The sequence below is a fragment of the Quercus suber genome, unplaced genomic scaffold, assembly GCF_002906115.3.
Source record: "Quercus suber isolate HL8 unplaced genomic scaffold, Cork oak 2.0 scaffold_828, whole genome shotgun sequence".
In the NCBI taxonomy this organism is placed as follows: Eukaryota; Viridiplantae; Streptophyta; class Magnoliopsida; order Fagales; family Fagaceae; genus Quercus; species Quercus suber.
In genome coordinates, this window is record NW_027070258.1 from 164,601 (window position 1) to 185,305 (window position 20,705).

General features: G+C 41.0%; 3 protein-coding genes across 3 annotated transcripts; all 3 read left to right on the forward strand.

Moving 5' to 3' along the window:
* The first annotated feature begins 14,952 nt into the window (after window positions 1–14,952).
* On the forward strand, window positions 14,953–16,008 carry LOC111984056 (uncharacterized). Its single transcript, XM_024015684.1, has one exon. The coding sequence runs from the start codon at window positions 14,953–14,955 to the stop codon at window positions 16,006–16,008; it is 1,056 nt and encodes a 351-aa protein (XP_023871452.1).
* A 207-nt stretch (window positions 16,009–16,215) lies between these two features.
* On the forward strand, window positions 16,216–16,989 carry LOC111984057 (uncharacterized). The gene has a single exon (XM_024015685.1). The coding sequence runs from the start codon at window positions 16,216–16,218 to the stop codon at window positions 16,987–16,989; it is 774 nt and encodes a 257-aa protein (XP_023871453.1).
* Window positions 16,990–17,142: 153 nt separating this feature from the next.
* On the forward strand, window positions 17,143–20,325 carry LOC111984058 (uncharacterized). Its single transcript, XM_024015687.1, has one exon. It carries the CDS (start codon window positions 17,143–17,145, stop codon window positions 20,323–20,325), a length of 3,183 nt encoding a protein of 1,060 aa, XP_023871455.1.
* Window positions 20,326–20,705: the final 380 nt, after the last annotated feature.

Here is a 20,705-nt window from a genome sequence, read left to right on the forward strand (position 1 = left end):
AACTTATTGTGATCACCTATATATTAATTAGTTTAAATGAGGACAATTTTTTTCTTCTTAACTTATGGTGTTTGTTTCAACTTATGTCTGCTTTTAATGATTAATTTTTATCATAAGACCAAAACACTAATTGATTTTTAGTGTAGATGGAAATTGAATCTTAAATATTTTATTTAACTGTAAGAAATTTTACCAATTGAACTAACTAGAACCCAATTTTTTCTTTAATTATGAAGCCAAAATAAAATGTCAAATTATAAATTTTTGTATTGTCACCATAAATAAAATAACTTAAAAACCCTTTACAATAAAGAAGAAAACTCATAAACCCACATGAAAATATGCTTTTATTCTACATGCATTTTAACTATAAACATTGAATTATTCCAACCCCTCCCCCTCTCCCAAAAAATCAACTCTTAATTAAAAGAGTTTTGACAATACTCATCATAAAAAATGGCTATATGGAAAGAAATAAAAATAAATTTATGTAAGAAAAAGAAGAAAATTATAGTTAAAAGTATAAATTGACTAAAGCTATAGGAATTATACTGAAGAAGAAAAAGAAAGACCGTAACTCAAATTAGAAGAATGAAGTGAGATCCTTTGTTTAGCTAAAGTTATAGGACAAAGTTTGGCTACAAACTTGGTTGTAAACTGATAGGCCAAAAATTTATTGACTCATTGTGATGAATTAATTGATTAATTAGCCAAGTTTAATTAATTAATCAAATTAACATGCAAACGCGTGGTAGCACAAACAAATCACCAATTAAACTAATTATGCAGCGGAAAATAAATTGACATGGTGATTTGTTTACGAATTGGGAAAACCTACACGGCAAAAACACCATCGGGTGATTTTAAAGTTACTACTCTTAAGAATCCACTATTACCACAACAAGCAGTTACAAGTAAAGGAATTCCAGTACTTTATACCAACCTACAGTTGAACTTTTACCCCAATACCCAATTGGACTTGTTCTGTAGTGACAATCTCTCCTTGTAATGCACGACTCCTAGTACGTGACTAACCAATTGCGCAAATCCTAGTACATGACTTTAATCACCAACTAGAGAGAGTTGTTGGTTGCAAAGTTTTTCAGTTCATCCACATGATGAAGATCAAGAAGATACTTGGTTACAAAACCCTATGGTGCATAAACACAACAACTTCTTCACAAGAATGATGAATTAGGGCAAATTCTGTCTCCGGTTACAATTTGCTTGAACAAACTTTGCTCAACATTTGTGCAACTTGTGTCCACTTTGATGACCCTTAAAATAATCATTTTATATATTTAGGGTTGTGAGAAAAGAAAGTCCAAACATATAATCATGGATTAGAGTCAAAACAGGAATGAAATTCTGTTTTTCATAAACCTCAACAGATAGCCATCTGTCGAGAAGTTGTCTAGCCATAGGGCTGGAACAGCTCTTCAAGCTCGATAGATACTAACTGTCGAGTTTTAATGAACTTGCACTTTTCAGCTTGAATCTTGGACAGACTTGCACGGCTTCAACACTTGATCTTGAAACAAAGTTTCTTGAAGTATTAAACACATCCTAGATCTACCCAAATACAAGTATAGTGTGTTTTGTCAAAGGATTAGCTAATTACATAAAATAGTGACATATGTTCCTAACAAGTGAATCACATATGTCCTAACAATCTCCTCCTTTAGCAATCCGTGACAAAACCACAACAAACAAATGAACATATAAAAGAAGTCATAAATCACTTCAACTCATATTCACTTGTTGAATACAATAAAATATATTCTAACACAAACTCTTGAAAAACTTTGCAAGAAAAGAGTTTATGGCAAGTAGACTTTGACAACCAGTATTTCTGAAACACTTTAAACAAAACTCATAAAGGCATCTTTGTGTGAAACAGAAATAATTGATTGCATACACGTAATAAGAAGCATGTGTATAAAGAGAGAAAAGAAACAACACATATAAGGGTAGGTGAAAGAAACATACATCAACATATAAAGAAAATAAGTACAATGTATACCAATAATGGTCACAAGACCTAAGGTACAAGAATAAATGTATCTAAAGTAGAGAAAAGAAAAAGATACAAGTAATCCTCACTATATCCTTCAGATATCAACACTCCCCCTATCAAAATGGTCCTATACTAACTCTCCCCCTAAGTATGACTACTCTTATATACAAAACTACTTCCCCTTTTTATCACGAGTGACAAAGGGTAAGAGTGTCAAGTAAACATCTCATCAAAACTGGAAGAGCTAGCATCTCCATCATCATCATCCTCAGCAGCATCATCACCATTACCATCCTCAGCATCAGAAGCCTCTAGAGTACGTGGAGGAGAGAATTAATGAACCTACCCATGACCGCTTGCTGTTGTGCAATACGGCCAACACAAATGTTCACCTGATACAGCTTAGTGGAGAGTGTATCAAGGTGAGCATCCATGCGTTGAAACTGCGTCATGATATCTCTGAGAGTTATATTACTCATAGAAGAGGAGGGAGCAGATGTGGATGGAATGGATCGAGATAGAGATGAACGAGAGGGAGGAGCTGTTGACCCAGACTACCTCGACCTAATCTGCACCTCGTTACGTTTGACGGTAGCGGCATCTATAGCACAAATATGGGTAAAGTGATCGGACAGTAGAAAGGGAACAGAAAAATGGCATGAGATCCTTGTGATAGTGGAGGGGAAGATGAGCTTATCACGGGATGCCGTATCCCTATAGACATCTAAGATAGAAAGAATAAAGTAAGAAGGAAAATCTATGGTAAGATGCTCAAGAAGGGGCAGCAAAAATCGAGCATGAGACTCTATGATAGAGTTATAGTGAGAAAGAGGGTGAAGAACAAAGGTCATAACCATGTTAAAAAACCGAGAGCCTTTTGCATAGTCTGAATAGTAAGTGAACTGATGCTCACCCCAAATAGAAGGGTGCTCATAGAAAGCAGACTTGAGCTCATCTTTGGACACAGTCCTTAGACGCTCACAACCAGGGTAGTCAGGAAACTCTACTCTAGGGACACGATGCACATCCGCAATAAGCTGCGATGTGACAGCAATGTGCGTACCTCAAACGCGAGTATGAAAGAGAGGTATTGAAAAATCAAATCCATGCATGTTGGAGTAAAACTCCTAGATCAACACAGATGGACAAGTGACTGGGGTGTCACACAGTGATTCCAAACCTCGATTGTGAATGATAGTGGGTAGGTCAGTGTCAGCAAAATCTGCCAAAATGACTCGGCGTTCAGAATGAATGCCTCGTCGAGAAAAGTTCTCCGAGAAGGCCTTACTAGCATCCTCATCATGGAACCGAGTAGAATCAGAGGAAGTGGATGCCTCGGAACGAAGAGGGTTTCGGGACGAAGCAGACTTACGTTTAGGTGCCATAGACATGACTAACGTAAACGGAAAAGAAAGGGAGATAGATAGACAATCAAAAAAGTCCCAAAACAATTCAAATATAATAAGTATATTGAAAAGAGAGTACGTATGCATGGGAAATGCATGAACATGTGGCATGCAATATAAAAAGCAATATGGGCTCAGCCCAATCCAATCCTACCGGCACATAATCAATTTGCACACATCTAAATGCATGATAATACTATTATAATGCTTATGTGATGCAATGTATGAGATTTTAAACTCATTTAAGCAAAAACCCATCCCAAAATTTCAACAAAAACTCATCAATTTTGAAAAACCCCAAAAATTTTCAAAAACCCCAAAATCTAGGTTTCAAAACATGAAATGCATGTAAATGAGAGATTAGAAACTCAACAAGTGAAGAAAAACTTGGAAAAACCTTGAAGAAACCTTGACGAAGAAGTTTGGAGTGAGTGAGAGAGATTTGGGAGGTGAAAGGATGGATAGATAGACAGAGATATCGAGCAAAATGACAACCGGATCGCGCTGAATGAATAAATAGTAGTTCAATAAATCTCGACAGATAGAGGTGTCGAGACAGGTGTCGAGTATAAAAGATGTCAACAGATGTAGTTGTCGAGGATCTGTCGAGGAACAATTCAATAGAAAAGCTAATAAACAAGCTCGATTGATCCACCAGCTGTCGAGAAGCTATCAAGGGATTAGAAAGTTTGTCGATCGATCCACCTAGCTGTCGAGAAGCTATCGAGATTGCGATAAGAAGAAGTTGAAAAGCTCGATAGATAGCCAGGTGTCGAAAAGGTGTCGAGAAGTTGTCTAGATTACTTAAAAACCATTTTTCAAGAAGAGAAAAACACAGATATGAATGCAATCAAGCATGTAATTCAACCAATGATTCAATCAACATTTTAAGCTATCAAAATCATCTATTAACAACAATTTTAAGCACATCGATCCCAAAAACACACACACATACTAAACAAGTCTAACCAATTTTATATTTCAAAAATAAGTCAAGACGGTTTAGTGAGCATACATTAACACGTGTAAAACCTTGTGATGGAAAAATCACATTGTACTTGCACATGTATCAAGAGTAGCAAAGAATATTGTGTGTTGTATGTGAAAAACATTGCAAGATTACATAAGTGTATACATGTTATGACGATTTGAGATATGAGAAAATTACTTTAACTTACACACAATCATAACTGTTTGATAGGGACTATCACCTTCAAAGTACATCCTATAACTACCACATCTCCTAGAATACACGCTTGCAATCATATATAAAGCATTTTTATTGTTTTTGCTTTTGATTTTTCTTTGCATATTTTTCTTTTTTAAGCAAATCATGCATGGGCATATAAGAGATAGAAAAGAAATAGCCAATTATGTTAAGTATTTGACGTTCCAATTTTACTATGCCGAAGTACACAAATGTCATTGACATTGCACTTTTGCTATGCCGAAACATATAGATGTCATTTCATGATTGATACACAACAGTAGTGAGATGTTAATTATGCCTTTTTCTTAGGATTTTCTAGTTATTCCCGTCAAAAAGAGTGATACGAGTGTTAAGTACAAGAGATTACTTAATCTTACTAATCACAAACACGAGCCACAAAGCTCATTTGCTTAGTTGTGCATAAAGATACTCATCTAAGTTACAAAAGATACAAAGTTTAGAAAATTTTGTTTCAATGGCCATCCAAGGTACACAAGTACCAATGTACACATAACACACACTGTTTTTATATTTTTCTGATTTTTCAATTTTTTTTATATCAAAAACAAAATAAATAAAACTGAAAACAAACAAACAAAAACATGTTAAACAAAGCAAAGTATAAGATTAGACTGACTCAAAATAAAAGCAAAACACACAAGTTATGCAAAAAAAAAAAAAAAAACACTGTTAGAAATTTAGACCTCTTAAACCAACCAGATTAACCTAGTTAATTAGCAAAGTGATTAACTTAGTCAATTTATGCAATTCTAGGTTATCACAAACATACAATCATATCAAAAATATAAAGCAACGGAATAATAAATAACACAAGATATGATCACCCAGGAAACCATACGGTAAAAACCTAGGGAGGATTTGACCTAGCTATCCTCAAGATAAACCTGAATCCACTATGCGAAAGAATCGAAGTTCATACAAAAGGACTTACAAGCTCCCCGCTTGACTTCCTAATGCTACCCACCAATAGAATTTACTGACACGAATACATGCAAGCTCCGAATTCACGGACTCCTTTTTTCTTGGATTCTCTAATCAAGATACAAGCACCCCCACTTATTTTTCTTTAAGCTCCAATAGCAGTAACCTTGTTGATCATCAAGATGTAAATAATATCTCTACCTTGAAAACCCTAAGTTTATGTGAAGGAAAGCTCCTCAAGGATCTCACAAGAGATTCACATAAACTGCAAATATGAGCAACAAAGACTTAGAGAGGTTTGGGTACAAAACCCTAAAAGTAAAAGAACGCAAAAGAGGCACACTAATCTCTCTAAAAATCTCTCAAAACACTAACTAGGGTTAGCTTATGATTTCCTTTAAATACTGGAAAAAAACGGCTCGCGATTTGGGCTTCAAACGGATAAGTTATGGCATTTTCATGTTTTGTTGATTTTGCTGATATGCGATTTTCGATCAATCGAAAATCCCTAGCATCAATTGAACGGACCAGATTGTAACTCATTTGTTTTTATCCCAACCTTGAGTTTTTTGTCTTGGGCTTCAATGTAGACCATTCTAAACTAATGAGACTTAGTTTTTGTCATGTTTTGTCATGGTTTGCCAACATTACAAAATCAAAACCTAACAATCTCCCCTTTTGACAATCCGTGACAAAACACACATACAACATAATGCCCATATACAATAAAATGCCCAAATACATCACAAATCCTAATCTAAGACTCCTAACCTAGAAGTTGCAAGAAGAGGTAGAAGGTTTTGATCAGAATGTACCTGTCTTTCCTGAAACACTCAACAAACACATCACCACATATGTGGAAAGGAAGACATATAAACAATAATATGAAATGGAATATATATAAAAAAAAAAGTATATTCTAACTCCCCCCCTAAGTTAGATACATCAAAAAGTTTTTATATTCTCCCCCTAAACAAAACAAATAGGTCATCTATGTCTCCCCCTTTTTGTCACGTATTGACAAAGACTACCTAATTACAAGGTAGACAGAAAATATACGCAACAGAGTAAGAGAAAATAGAGACAACTCCCCCTATGAAGAGCAACAACTCACACTAAGAACCACAAAGGTTAAAAAAAAAAACCCCCCTATAAAATAGGAAAAACAGAACAAGTTTTTGAAAAAAACAGTTTTGGGGAAACTTTAGGAGGTGGGGAAAAACACACAAACCAAAGTTAAAAACTAAGGTGAGGATACACATGAAGAAAAATATTCTCTCTTTCAATAAAATACAAACATGGCACTATGTGACCCATAAACAGTTGCATGAGTAGAGAAAATATTTGCACATTGATTATCTATCATATCTCTTAAGAAAAATATTTTCTGTAGTTCGCACATAAAAAATAGCATAGACTAGAAAGTACATAACCCAAAAATTAATCAATCAATTTTTAAATCAAGTTGAGTACCCAATTTAGCAAAGTGTATGCATGCTATGTGTGAAAACAATGAGAGATATGACAGCAAAACTACAAGATAGATACAGAAATCAATGCAATGCATGTGAATCCTAAACACAAATGATGCATAAAAAATAAATTTTGGTCAAAAACATAGAAACTAAAAATTTTTCAGTTTCGATCGATCGAGAATCGATCGAACATCAATCGAGTCAGGCAGACTCAAACCAAAAATTTTAATCGCAATTTCGATTGATCACAAAATAGATTCGATCGATCGAAAGTCTGGAAAAATCAAATTTTTGAAAAACAGAGCATTTTAATGCAGAAACTCCTCAAAACACATTGTTTTATAAAAATTGCATGAGTATGATACGAAAAGTTTTTCAAAAATACTTGAATTCAACCTAGATCTTCCAAAATCAAGATTTTCAATCAATTTGTCCTCAAAGCGCAAACATTAAATACATTTTGCATTAAAATCAAGGAACTTTTAATCTTGGATGGCCACAATAAGATCACACACAATATAATGTATCAAGTTTAGCAAAGAGTAACTTGTGTAGTGTGTGCAACTAACAAAAGCTTGAGATACATGTGAGGTGATATGTGAATAGCAATCAATCACAAAGTCTACAAAATTCGTCACATAGAATTTAAAAGAGACTATCACTTAAAGAGTTACATCATATAACTCCCACATCTCCTAGAGCATAAGTTTGCAATCATGTAAGTTTCTTGAATTTTGCCTCATAATATACACATCAATTTTAATTATGTGATTTGGCATCAAGTCTAATATTACACATCAATTTTAAGCATTAAGCAATTAAACTGAGGCTACACCTTATGTTCTTTTTGTGTATGTGCTACACTTTCTCGAGCACAAAATCTTATGATATGCACTAAGATGTTCATGATTGGCTGGTGAACAGTGGTGAGATGGTTATTTATGCCTTTCTCAAAAGGTTCAAGTCCGATAGTCAAAGACATGTAACTTCAAGATCAAGACAAAGTGATCAAAAACTATAAACATCTTTCCCACACAACATGCACTACAAAGCTCAAATTAGTAAAATGCAATAAAATAAGCTCATCCAAGCTAAACAAGGTACATAAACATTTTATGTAAAGATAAGGTGGCCAACCTTGATTTCAAATCCATGATATGTAATACATGATAGGCCACAATCTGAATGACCCCTAGTGATTAACCCTAATTAATTAAATTAGCCAAGTTTATTAATTAATCAATTAATCATGCAATTTTATGGAAGCACAAACAAATCACCAAAAACTAAATATGAAGCGGAAAATAAATAACACGGTGATTTGTTTACGAATGGGGAAAACCCTAACGGCAAAAACCCCACCGGGTGATTTTCAGGTCACCACTCCCGAAACTCCACTATTATCAAATCAAGCGGTTACAAGTAAAGGAATCCCAAGTACCTTACCAATCTACAGTTGAACCCTTACCCCAATATCCAATTGGACTTGATCTGTAGTGACAGTTCCCACCTTTGATGCACGGCTCCCAAGTACGTGACTAACCAATGCGCGGATCCAAGTACGCGACTTCAGAACACCAACTAAGGAAGAATGGTTGGCTGCAAAGTTCTTCAATTCATCCTTTATGATGAATAGCAGGAAGATGCTTGGTTACAAAACCCTACGGTGCAAATACACAGCAACTTCTTGATGGAAGATGAATTAGGTCAAGAACTTTGTCTTTTGATCACAATTTGCTTGAAAAGAGATTGGTCAATGATAATGCAACTTGTGTCACACTTGATGGCTCTTAAAACAATCCTTTTATATGTTTAGGGTTAGAAGAAAAGAAGGCCCAAAAACATATTCACGGATCCTAAGAAAATCAGATTAGAAATTTGAAATTTTAAATCTCGACAGATAGCAGGTGTCGAGGTAGCTATCGAGAAGGTGTCGAGCTTTAAAAACTTTGCACTTCAGCTTGCTTTTTCTTGGACAGACTTGATGACTTCAACACTTGACCTTGAAACATTGTTTCTTGAAGTATTAAAAACACCTAGAACTACCCAATTACAAGTAGACTGCGTTTTGTCAAAAGATTAGCCAATTTACATAAATAAGTGACATATGTTTTTAATCAAGTTAAAACATATATGTCCTAACAATACAAAACACGAAAATCTTTTTGGTTTAAAAACAAATTTTATGACCAAAAGCAAAAAGCATACATTACGCTCAATGATTAAAAATGCAAATGCAATGCATGACAGTGCTTAACTAAGCTATAGAGGGTACACAAACAAGAAATATCAATTTCTTAATTAACCCTTGAGTACATGTACAAACTAGTACGTACATACACAAAATCAGAAATAGCTTAGCATACTATTCAAGTTTCTCCACAATGTCAAGCATGTTCTAAATCAAGAGAGAGATATCATAATTCATGTAATCCTCAAAAGGAAAAACTAGACACAAAATAAAATATTTTTGTCTTTTTGAAAATTTTCAATGTTTTTGGATTTTTATTTTTTATTTTTATTTTTTTATAAAAAAACAACTTAAAAAATAAAACAACCAAAAACAGAAACAAGACATGTCCACAAACAATTGAAAGAATTAAATCAGGGACAAGTCAGCAACACTCACCTTGGAAAATCTTTTCTCACCCATATAGCACGAGTCTTTGGCTTTGTAGGTGAAAATCCATGAGAAGTAGAGTGTATTTGAGGGATTACACCAATCTTCTAAGAAAGACTAAAATCCTGCAAATTCCTTTCACAAGTCAACAAGCTCAAATTTTTCAAAAGAATATGAAACAATTTTTATGGACTTATGGCAGGAGATATATCATCACATATCCTAGATTGACATATAGAATGCTTAAGTTTTAACTTATGACAATTAGGACGAATGTGACCATGGACACCACAAAAGTGGCAAACAGGAACAAATTTAGGAACATCAGTATTCTTAACAGTAAATCTAGTCTCAGATTTTGGTTTTTGCCTCAACAAAGAACAATTTGGTCTAATGTGACCAACAACACTACAAAGGTGACAGGTAGACACAAAAACAGATTTCTTTTGCACACTAGCAGCAGGTTTAGACATAGGTTTAGAAACTTCATCGTTAACATCAGAACTTTTACCTTTGTCTAACCTAGCAAAATAAGCCTTCTCTTTATTATTCTTCTTGAAAGGAGGGATATAAACTTTCTTAGTCTTAGGCTTAAGAGAAGCAGAAATGCTTCTGTTATCAACAGCAGGCTTGATACTAGTCAAATTTTCAATTTTAGTTTTAGATTCAACTAACTCTTGTTCCAAACTTTTCATCTTCTCATCTAGAGAGGAAATTTGATTTCTCAAAAATTCATTCTTTTTATTAGATTCATCCAATCTCACAATCAATTTCTCTTTTTCAAGATTAGCCAATTTTAACTCTTCCTTGAATTTCTTAGAAATTTTCAAAGATTTAGATAATTCTTTACGAAGAGTTTCAAAAGCATCATAAAAATCAACAGAGACAATAGTGTTCTTTTTATTCAAAGCATCACAAATATGAGCAGAAAGACACTTCAAATTATCCATGATAATAGGGGTCAAGGATCAGCTCTTAGATCAAAAGATCTAAAACAGAAGAGCTACCTGCTCTGATACCACTTGTTAGAAATTTAGACCCCTTAAACCAACCAGATTAACCTAGTTAATTAGCCAAGTGATTAACTTAGTCAATTTATGCAATTCTAGGTTATCACAAACATACAATCATATCAAAAATATAAAGCAGCAGAATAATAAATAACACAAGATATGATCACCCAGGAAACCACACGGTAAAAACCTGGGGAGGATTTGACCTAGCTATCCTCAAGGTAAACCTGAATCCACTATGCGAAAGAATCGAAGTTCATACAAAAGGACTTACAAGCTCCCCGCTTGACTTCCTAATACTACCCACCAGTAGAACTTACTAGCGCGACCACGTGCAAGCTCCGAATCCACAGACTTCTTCTTTCTTGGATTCTCCAATCAAGATACAAGTACCCCCCCTTGTTTCTCTTTAAGCTCCAATAGCAGCAAACTTGTTGATCCCCAAGATGTAGATAATATCTCTACCTTGAAAACCCTAAGTTTATGTGAAGGAAAACTCCTTAAGGATCTTACAAGAGATTCACATAAACCGCAAATATGAGCAACAAAGACTTAGAGAGGTTTGGGTACAAAACCCTAAAAATAAAAGGAGGCATAAGAGCCACTCTAATCTCTCTAAAAAGCTCTCAAAACCCTACCTAGGGTTAGCTTATGATGTCCTTTAAATACTGGAAAAAATGGCTCGCGATTTGGGCTTCAAACGGATAAGTTATGGCCTTTTTACGTTTTGCTGATTTTGCTGATATGCGATTTTCGATCAATCGAAAATCCCTAGCATCAATCAAGTATCAATTGAACGGACCAGATTGTAACTCATTTGTTTTTATCCCGAACTTGAGTTTTTTGTCTTGGGCTTCAATGTAGACCATTCTAAACTAATGAGATTTAGTTTTTGTCATGTTTTGTCATGGTTTGCCAACATTACAAAATCAAAACCTAACAAACACAAAGAAAGTGATAGAATCACTTGGAGCCCTTTTCCTTCCACACCTTGGAAGAACCTTTTCGTCTAGAAAATCCTTAATCTGGTGGTGAGGGAGAAGAATTGAAATCGTTCAAGTTCGAAAAGAACATAAGGGCTTTGAGAAGATCTCCAAGGGGAGCAAGAGAGGATTGAAACTGATTCTAGCTTCCAGATGCTATCATGCCATTGCTTTGTTGAGTGGCTAACCACTTATAGCAATTTGGTCGAGTATGATATTCAACTCCACAATGATGACAGAAATGCTGCTTCTTCTGTTTAGGTTTTTGAGAGTTAGCCTTCTTAGCCCTTGGGTTTTTAACTTCTTTTTTATCTTGCTTAGGGGGTGCTTCTAATATAGATTTACCATTGTCTATGTTCTTACTAGCTAAATCAATTTTAACATCATTGTTCTCAATTTCAACATTATTATTAGGAGGAACGAAAACAGTAGTACTAGTGGAAGCAATACTAGGATAAGAGAAATCATACCCTAAACCGGTTCAATCTGAAGCAGATTTTTGAATGCTGAGCATCTCATCAAGTTTCGCGAAATCCTTTCCAGCTGAGCTCTAACTAGGAATAATTTTGCCTTAAGCTTTTTAATCTTCTTAGCCAAAAAGTTGTTCTCAAATCTCAGTGCTCTAATAGTCTGATTAGATTCATCAAACTTTGTGGAAAGCTCTTCATGCTCAAGCTCCACATTACTAAGCTTCTTGGTAGTCAACCTATACAACTTCTCATGCTTTTCTGAGACCTTGTACAACTTTGTATAGGCTATGTGGATGTCATCTTGTTCATCCATTTTCTCAAACTTGGACTCCACCAATTCCTCTTCTTCATCTACATCTTCAACAATCTCCTTAGTAGGATTGACAGTGGTAGTGAAGGCATTCAGGATTCCGTCATTCTCATTGTTGGAATCATCCTTAGTCTCGGAGTCACTCAAGGTAGCAGCAAGTGCCTTGCTCTTTCCAATGGTCTTGAGATATGTAGGGTACTCTTGTTTCATATGACTGAAACCTTGACACTTAAAGCACTTTGGTCTTGAAGGAACAGTATACTGATCGCCATCCCTAGCATCATTCTTCCCTTTATCTTGGCTTTTGAACTGTGAGGAGCTAGATTGCCTACGGTCCTCGGCGAAGCCCTTCCCATTGGCATTCTTCATGAACTTCTTGAATTACCTTATAATGTAGGACTTCATTTTAGAATCCTCATCATCTGATGACTCATCAGTGTCACTGCTCTTGGCCTTTAATGCCGTACTCTTTCCCTTACCCGACTTGCCAATTCTTGTTAACCCTAGCTTGTAGGATGCAAATTACCAACCAGCTCTGTTAAAGGAATCTTGTTAATATCCTTTGATTCCTCAATTGCCGTAATCTAGGCATGGAATCTCTCGAGTAGAGATCTGAGCACATTTCTCATAATCTTGAGTTCAGGAATGGTTTCCTTAAGATTTAAAACTGAGTTCACTATGTCCTTGAGCTTGGCATAGAACTCATCAAATGTCCTTGAGCACATTTCTTAGAACGTATTGACCCCTTGTGATGAATTAATTGATTAATTAGCCAAGTTTAATTAATTTATCAAATTAACATGCAAATGTGTAGTAGCACAAACAAATCACCAATTAAACTAAGTATACAATAGAAAATAAATTGACATGGTGATTTGTTTACGAATGGGAAAAACCTACACAGCAAAAACCTCATCGGGTGATTTTAAGGTCACCACTCCCGAGATTTCACTATTATCACAATAAGCGGTTACAAGTAAAGGAATCTTAGTACCTTATACCAACCTATAGTTGGACCCTTACCACAATACCCAATTGGACTTGTTCTGTAGTGACAATCTCTCCTTGTAATACACGACTTCCAGTACGTAACTAACCAATTGCGCGGATCCCAGTATGTGACTTTAATCACCAACTAGAGAGAGTTGTTGGCTATAAAGTTCTTCAGTTTATCCACACGATGAAGATCAAGAAGATGCTTGGTTACAAAACCTTACGATGCACAAACATAACAACTTCTTCACAAGAATGATGAACTAGGGCAAATTCTATCTCCGGTCACAATTTTCTTGAACAAACTTTACTCAACACTTGTACAACTTGTGTCCACTTTGAAGGCCCTTAAAATAATCCTTTTATATGTCTAGGGTTGTGAGAAAAGAAAACCCAAACATATAATCACAAATTAGAGTAAAAACAGAACTTAAATTCTGTTTTTCATAAACCTCGACAAATAGCCATTTGTCGAGCAACTGTTGAGCCACGGGGCTAGAACAGCTCTTTAAGCTCAATAGATACTAGTTGTTGAGCTTTAATGAACTTGCACTTTTTAGCTTGAATCTTGGACAGACTTGCATGGCTTCAACACTTGATCTTGAAACAAAATATCTCGAAGTATTGAATACATCCTAGATCTATCCAAATACAAGTAAAGTGCGTTTTGTCAAATGATTAGCCAATTACATAAAATAGTAACATATATTCCTAACAAGTGAATCACATATGTCCTAACATAAACTAAGGCTACAACTCTACTTAATATATTTTTATTAGATATGAATTTTGACAAATCTACCATTGGATTTGTACGGCCCCCGCACCGTATCCTATATTGGGCCTTGGACCCTGGCCTGGGTATATGGCCCATGAGGCCAATCCCCTTCTACCCGGCGGCCCACCCCCGGGCCACGCGTACTGCAAGCCCGAGCCTTGCCTCTTCATCGTTTCTCGGCAACACCTTCCCGAGCAATGATAGATATCTGACTCTCATGACGCCCCGCGCTGTACCTACCCGGTTGTGCCTCGGAAGGGCACCGCTGCCGAGAACTATCGTAGAGGTGGGAACCAAGTTCCAACGCCACTATCACCGTTTCCCACTCCTACCTGACCACCCACTTACGATCGATAATACTGGACCGCCGGTGGCACTCATTGGCAAGTAATTATGACCTCCCCACTAAACTCTGGACTATAAATACAAGAAGTTTTGAGAAGAGAAGGGTTGAAAAAAAAAGGGGAGGGGAGAGAAGAGTGGCAATAGAAAAGTGACACAGAAAACAGTTGAGGGTAGGAAGAGGCAGTAGTGTGTTGCCGAGAAAGAGAAAAGTGATCTCATTGAGTTCTTAGTTGGAGAACTACCCATAGTAGGAAATTCAGCCCACCAAACAAATAAGTTGTGAGCCCAAGTGGGCTGAGCCCATAGGCCTCATTTGCGACCCGCACAATTGGCGCTGTCTGTGGGAAATCCTACTAAGCAGTGGTTCCACCGAGACTCGTTCACAGGAAGATGTCTGGAAGTCACGCCAAGAGCGGCTCGGCAGGGTCTTCCCGGGGCTCCACCTGGAGGGAACAGAGGCAGAAGAGACGCGAGGATCCGGTTTACGAGCAATTGGAAGAGCGATCCGGTCTTGGAGAAGGGTCGTATCAAACGGAGAGAACGGCATCCCATGCTTCCCGGCACAGGCAGCCCAACGCCAGGGACGAAGAGCTTGAGCGACTGCGGAGGCTAGTACGGGACCTGGAGTTGGAAGCACGAAACGAGCGCCGCCGAGCCGGTCAAGACGACCGAGAGAGAAGGCCTGACGCCGAGGAGGAGAGACGCGGGGTGGGGTCAAATCAATCAGGATCCCGCCTCCACAGGGATCGCTTGCACTCGAGGGGGTCCCGTCGCCATCAAAATCGCTCCATGTCAGCGGAATCTAGCCGACGGCGAAATCGCTCCCGGTCGCGGGAATACGGGAATCGGGGCTCAGGTTCTCCAGATGGACGGCTGAGGAATGCGGCCATGGATGCAATGAGCCGTACTTTACGCAGGGCGGCTCGGTCCCCATTCTCAGCGAACATTGAGCGAGCACCGATGCCGGACAGATTTACGCGACCGCCGTTCAATTCTTATGGTGGGAAGACGGACCCCGTGGAGCATGTCAGCCACTATATCCAGATGATGTCTCTGCACACCCGCAATGACGCTCTGATGTGCAAGGTTTTTCCCTCCAGCCTTGGTCCCATGGCCTTGAGGTGGTTCAACGGGTTGCATAAGGGCTCCATTCACAGTTTCGTCGAGCTAATACAGGAGTTCGGTTCCCGTTTCGTGACGTGCAGCCGGGAACAGCAACCAGTGGACGCGCTGCTATCTATGAAGATGAGAGCAGGGGAAACCCTCCGTGATTATGCTAGCCGATACTGGGAGCTCTACAACGAGATTGGCGGAGGGAACGAGAAGATTGCTGCGAGCACTTTCAGAATGGGATTGCCTGACGAGTCAGGGTTGAGGGAATCATTAACTAAGAAGCCTCCCGAGGATATGAGGCAGCTGATGAGGCGCATTGAGGAGTACAAGTGATTGGAAGATGATAGAATACAAAGCAAGGGCAAAGCGCAGGTGACGGATCGTCCCCGGCAGAGCGGTGTTCAACAGAGGGCACGGGGAAATTTAAGGATTCAGGAGCCAGTAGCGTCAGTGGGGGAGGTGAACGTGACATTCAAGGAGCCCGTGCATAAAATTGTGGACAAGATCAAGCACGAGCCGTACTTCAGGTGGCCCAACCGGATGGCTGGCGACCCGTCTAGGAGGAATCAGAACCTATACTGCACCTACCACAAAGACCGGGGGCATACTACTGAGCAGTGCCGAGTGCTAAAGGATCACCTCGGGCAGTTGGCTAAGGCAGGACACCTCAAGGATTTTGTGACGGATGCCGGGGATCGAGGAACAAGGCATGGCGCCCTACACGGAGGAAACCCCCTTCCGCCCCCTCTTGGGGTAATTGATGTAATTCACGTCACCCCGAGTGGCATTTCCACGGCAAAGGGGAAGGAGGTGTTAACGATGGTATCGGTAGAGGGGAGTACGGGCGTGCCGCCTCCCGCGAAGAAGATCAGACCGACCCGAGAGCCAATCGCTTTCGGCGACAATGATTTGGAAGGAACCATTCAGCCGCACGACGACGCGTTGATAGTCATGGCGAGGGTTGGCGGCTTCGTTGTGAAGAGAATAATGATAGACCAGGGAAGCGGAGCGGATGTTATGTACCCGGACCTATTCAGGGGGCTTGGGTTAAGGGCTGAGAATCTGTCAAAGTACAACACTCCCCTGGTCGGGTTCGACGGGAAAATGGTGGCTCCCGAGGGGCAAATCTCTCTGCCCGTGAACATAGGGGGCAAGGAGGTAATGGTAAGCTTCTTTGTAGTGACCTCATACTCCCCCTATACGGCGATTCTTGGGAGGCCGTGGATACATGCAATGGGGGCTGTCCTGTCCACTCTGCACATGAGGGTCAAGTTTCATACTGATGGTGGTGTCACGGTGATACGAGGAAGTTAGCAGGCGGCCAGGCGATGTTTGATCGCCATGGTCAATTGGGAGCAGGAGCAGACAGACCAGAAGGATCAGGCCAACCCCAAATGTTCATCGTCGGGGACACCTTTATAGCAATCACAGAGCCCGCCCGAGAAGGAGGTCTCGCGCGCCGAGAGCATGCTCAAGGTGAAGGTGTTGCCGGATACGGACAAGTACTTCCAAATAGGAGAGAGCATGGAGGACCGGGAGAAAGTAGAGATGTTGTTACTCCTAATACAGAACGTGGACGTATTTGCATGGAGTCCATACGAGGTTCCCGGGGTGGACCCCGAATTCATCGTGCATAGACTTGGAGTTGACCCCTCATTCGCCCCTAAAAAGCAGAGGCCGAGGAGATCAGCCTGGGAGCACTCCGAGGCAGTAAAAGCGGAAGTTCAGAGATTGAAGCAGGCAGGAGTAATTCGAGAGATCTTCTTCCCGGATTGGTTGGCGAACACCGTGGTAGTGAAGAAGAAGAACGGCAAGTGGAGGGTCTGCATCGATTTCACCGATCTAAACAGGGCCTGCCCAAAAGACCCTTTTCCCGTGCCCAAGATTGATCAGCTGGTGGACGCCACGTGTGGGCACCCGAGGATGAGTTTTCTGGACGCTTTCCAAGGGTATCACCAAATCGCCCTGGCACCCGAGGATCAAGAAAAAACGGCGTTCATCTCCCCGGAGGCAAATTACCACTACACGAGGATGCCCTTCGGATTGAAGAACGCCGGGGCCACCTACCAACGAATGATGACGAGAATGTTCCGAGACAAGATAGGGCGCACGGTTGAGGTATACATCGACGACATGGTGGTTAAAAGCAAACAGGAAGCCCTGCATATGGGAGACCTCCAGGCGGTTTTCGAGGTTCTCCGACGACACAAATTGCGCCTTAATGCGGAGAAGTGCGCATTTGGTGTCGGGGCCGGGAAGTTCCTAGGATACCTGATCAGTACACGGGGAATTGAGGTCAACCCCGACCAGATAGAAGCTGTGAGAAGACTGAATCCACCGAGCAACCCGAAGGAAGTGCAAATACTAACCGGGATGCTAGCAGCCCTTAACCGGTTCATCTCAAAATTCGAAGATCGCTGCCGACCGTTCTACCAACTGCTGAAGAAATGGACTGGATTTCGGTGGAGCAAGGAGTGCGAAGAGACCTTTGTGGATCTGAAGGCTTATTTGGCGCAAGCGCCCATGCTTACGGCACCAGAGCCAGGTGAAGACTTGTTCATGTATCTGGCGGTATCCGAGCACGCCGCGAGCGCTGTGCTACTGAGGGACAAAGGGGTCCAGCAACCCGTGTACTACATCAGCAAAACTCTTGTCAACGCCGAGACGAGATACTTGCCCATGGAGAAACTCGTATTAGCCCTGATACACGCCACTAGGAAATTGCCGCACTATTTCCAAGCTCACACTGTACACGTCCTGACTGAGTACCCATTACAGTCGTTATTGAAGAGGTTGGATTTCACGGGCCGTATAGCCAAATGGGGTTCTCGACTCGGTTCCTTCGACATACGGTACAGACCTCGAAGCTCGGTGAAGGGCCAGGTCCTCGCGGATTTTATTGCTGAGTTTTCGCCCAGAGAGAAGGGAGTGATGGTTTGCCAACTGGAGGCTCGACCGTGGAAGGTATTCGTAGACGGCGCGTCGAGCTCCACGGGCGCCGATTCAGGAGTTGTTATGATCACCCCCGAAGGAATACGTCTAGAACACTCGTTTAGATTGGGTTTCAGGGCGTCCAACAACGAGGCAGAATATGAAGCTTTTCTGGCCGGACTGAGGGCAGTTTCGAGCCTGGGGGCTCGGGAGATTGAACTATATTCAGATTCGCGTCTGGTGGTTAATCAGGTGCAGGGCAGTTTTAAAGCCCGAGATCCCCGGATGAAAGCATACCTAGAACAAGCAAGGCTAGTTATGGCCTGCTTCAACATGGTGAAGGTTTTCCACATAGCTCGAACACAGAACAGACATGCTGACTCCCTAGCCACGCTGGCGTCGTCAGTAACCGAAGAGATACCACGGCAAATCAAAGTCGAGCTTATCCCGGAGCCGAGCGTCAGGGTAATCAGCGACTCGGGAACTACAGGGGTCAATACCACCGCAATCGCAACCCCTGCCCCGTGCTGGATCGACACCATAATCGACTTTCTGGCCGACGACCGACTGCCGAGTGACGAAAAAGGGGGCATCAGGGTCCGTAGGATGGCTCCTCGGTATTGGTTGGCGGAAGATCGGACTTTGTATCGAAGGTCCTTCGGAGGGCCGTACCTTTTGTGCTTACGCCCGGAGAAGGTGGGCGAGCTCTTGGCGGAGCTCCACTCTGGGGTGTGCGGCGGCCATGTCGGGGGACGTTCATTGGCGCACCGAGCAATGACTCAGGGGTTTTGGTGGCCTCAGATGCAAAAAGACGCCGCCGAGTATGTGCTTAGGTGTGAGCGGTGTCAAAAGCATGCCCCTTTGATCCATCAGCCCGCGAGCCACCTGAACCCGATTAGCAGTCCCTGGCCTTTTGCACAGTGGGGGCTGGACATCACCGGCCCGTTCCCTCGGGCGACGGGCGGCCGAAAGTTCGTTTTAGTGGCCATCGACTATTTTACCAAGTGGGCGGAGGCGGAAGCTTTGGCCAACATACGGGATGTGGAAGTAAAGAAATTCGTATGGAAAAATATCATCACCAGGTTCGGGGTGCCGAACACTATCATATCAGACAACGGGCCACAGTTTGACAGCCGGGCGTTCCGAGACTTTTGCGGTGGTCTCGGTATCAAAAACAGGTACTCAACTCCTTCTTATCCGCAGGGCAACGGTCAGGCAGAGGCCGTGAATAAGGTGATTGTGAGTGGGCTGAAGAAAAGGTTGGAGGGCGCAAAGGGAAACTGGGCCGAGGAACTTCCAAAAGTCTTGTGGGCATACCGAACCACTCCTAGACGGTCCACCGGGGAGACCCCTTTCTCTCTCACGTACAGAGCGAAAGCCATGATCCCGGCCGAGGTGAATCTATGCAGTGCGCGAGTAGCAGGGTTCGATCACGCCCAAAACGACGAAATGTTGGTAGGATACTTAGACAAGGTGGAAGAATACCGCGAAACGGTGACAATACGGCTCGCGGAATATCAGCAGAAGCTCGCCCAAAGATACAACCGAGGTATAAGAACGAGGGAGTTTGTCGCCGGGGACTTGGTCCTCAGAAGAGCCGTGGGCAACATGCGGGACACTAGTGCGGGGAAATTGGCACAGACATGGGAGGGACCCTACAGAGTCACAGCCGTGGCCGGCACCGGGGCTTACTTTTTGGAAGACCTAGACGAGAGATAGCTGCCCCGACCGTGGAACGTCCATAATCTCAAGAAGTACTATCATTGATGGGCGATACGCCGGGCATAAAGTTAACCGCAACCTATTGTATATGTTTTGTGGATATACTAGCAATGTCTTTTAAGACGACCTGCATCATTATGACCCTGACCCTCGGTTCGATCCCTATCACCGAGCAGGTTGAAACCTAAACCTTTTTGTTCTAAGGACAGAAACCTGACCCTCGGTTCGATCCCTATCACCGAGCAGGTTGAAACCTTAGCCATTTTGTTCTAAGGACAGAAACCTGACCCTCGGTTAGATCCCTATCACCGAGCAGGTTGAAACCTTAGCCATTTTGTTCTAAGGATAGAAACCTGACCCTCGGTTCGATCCCTATC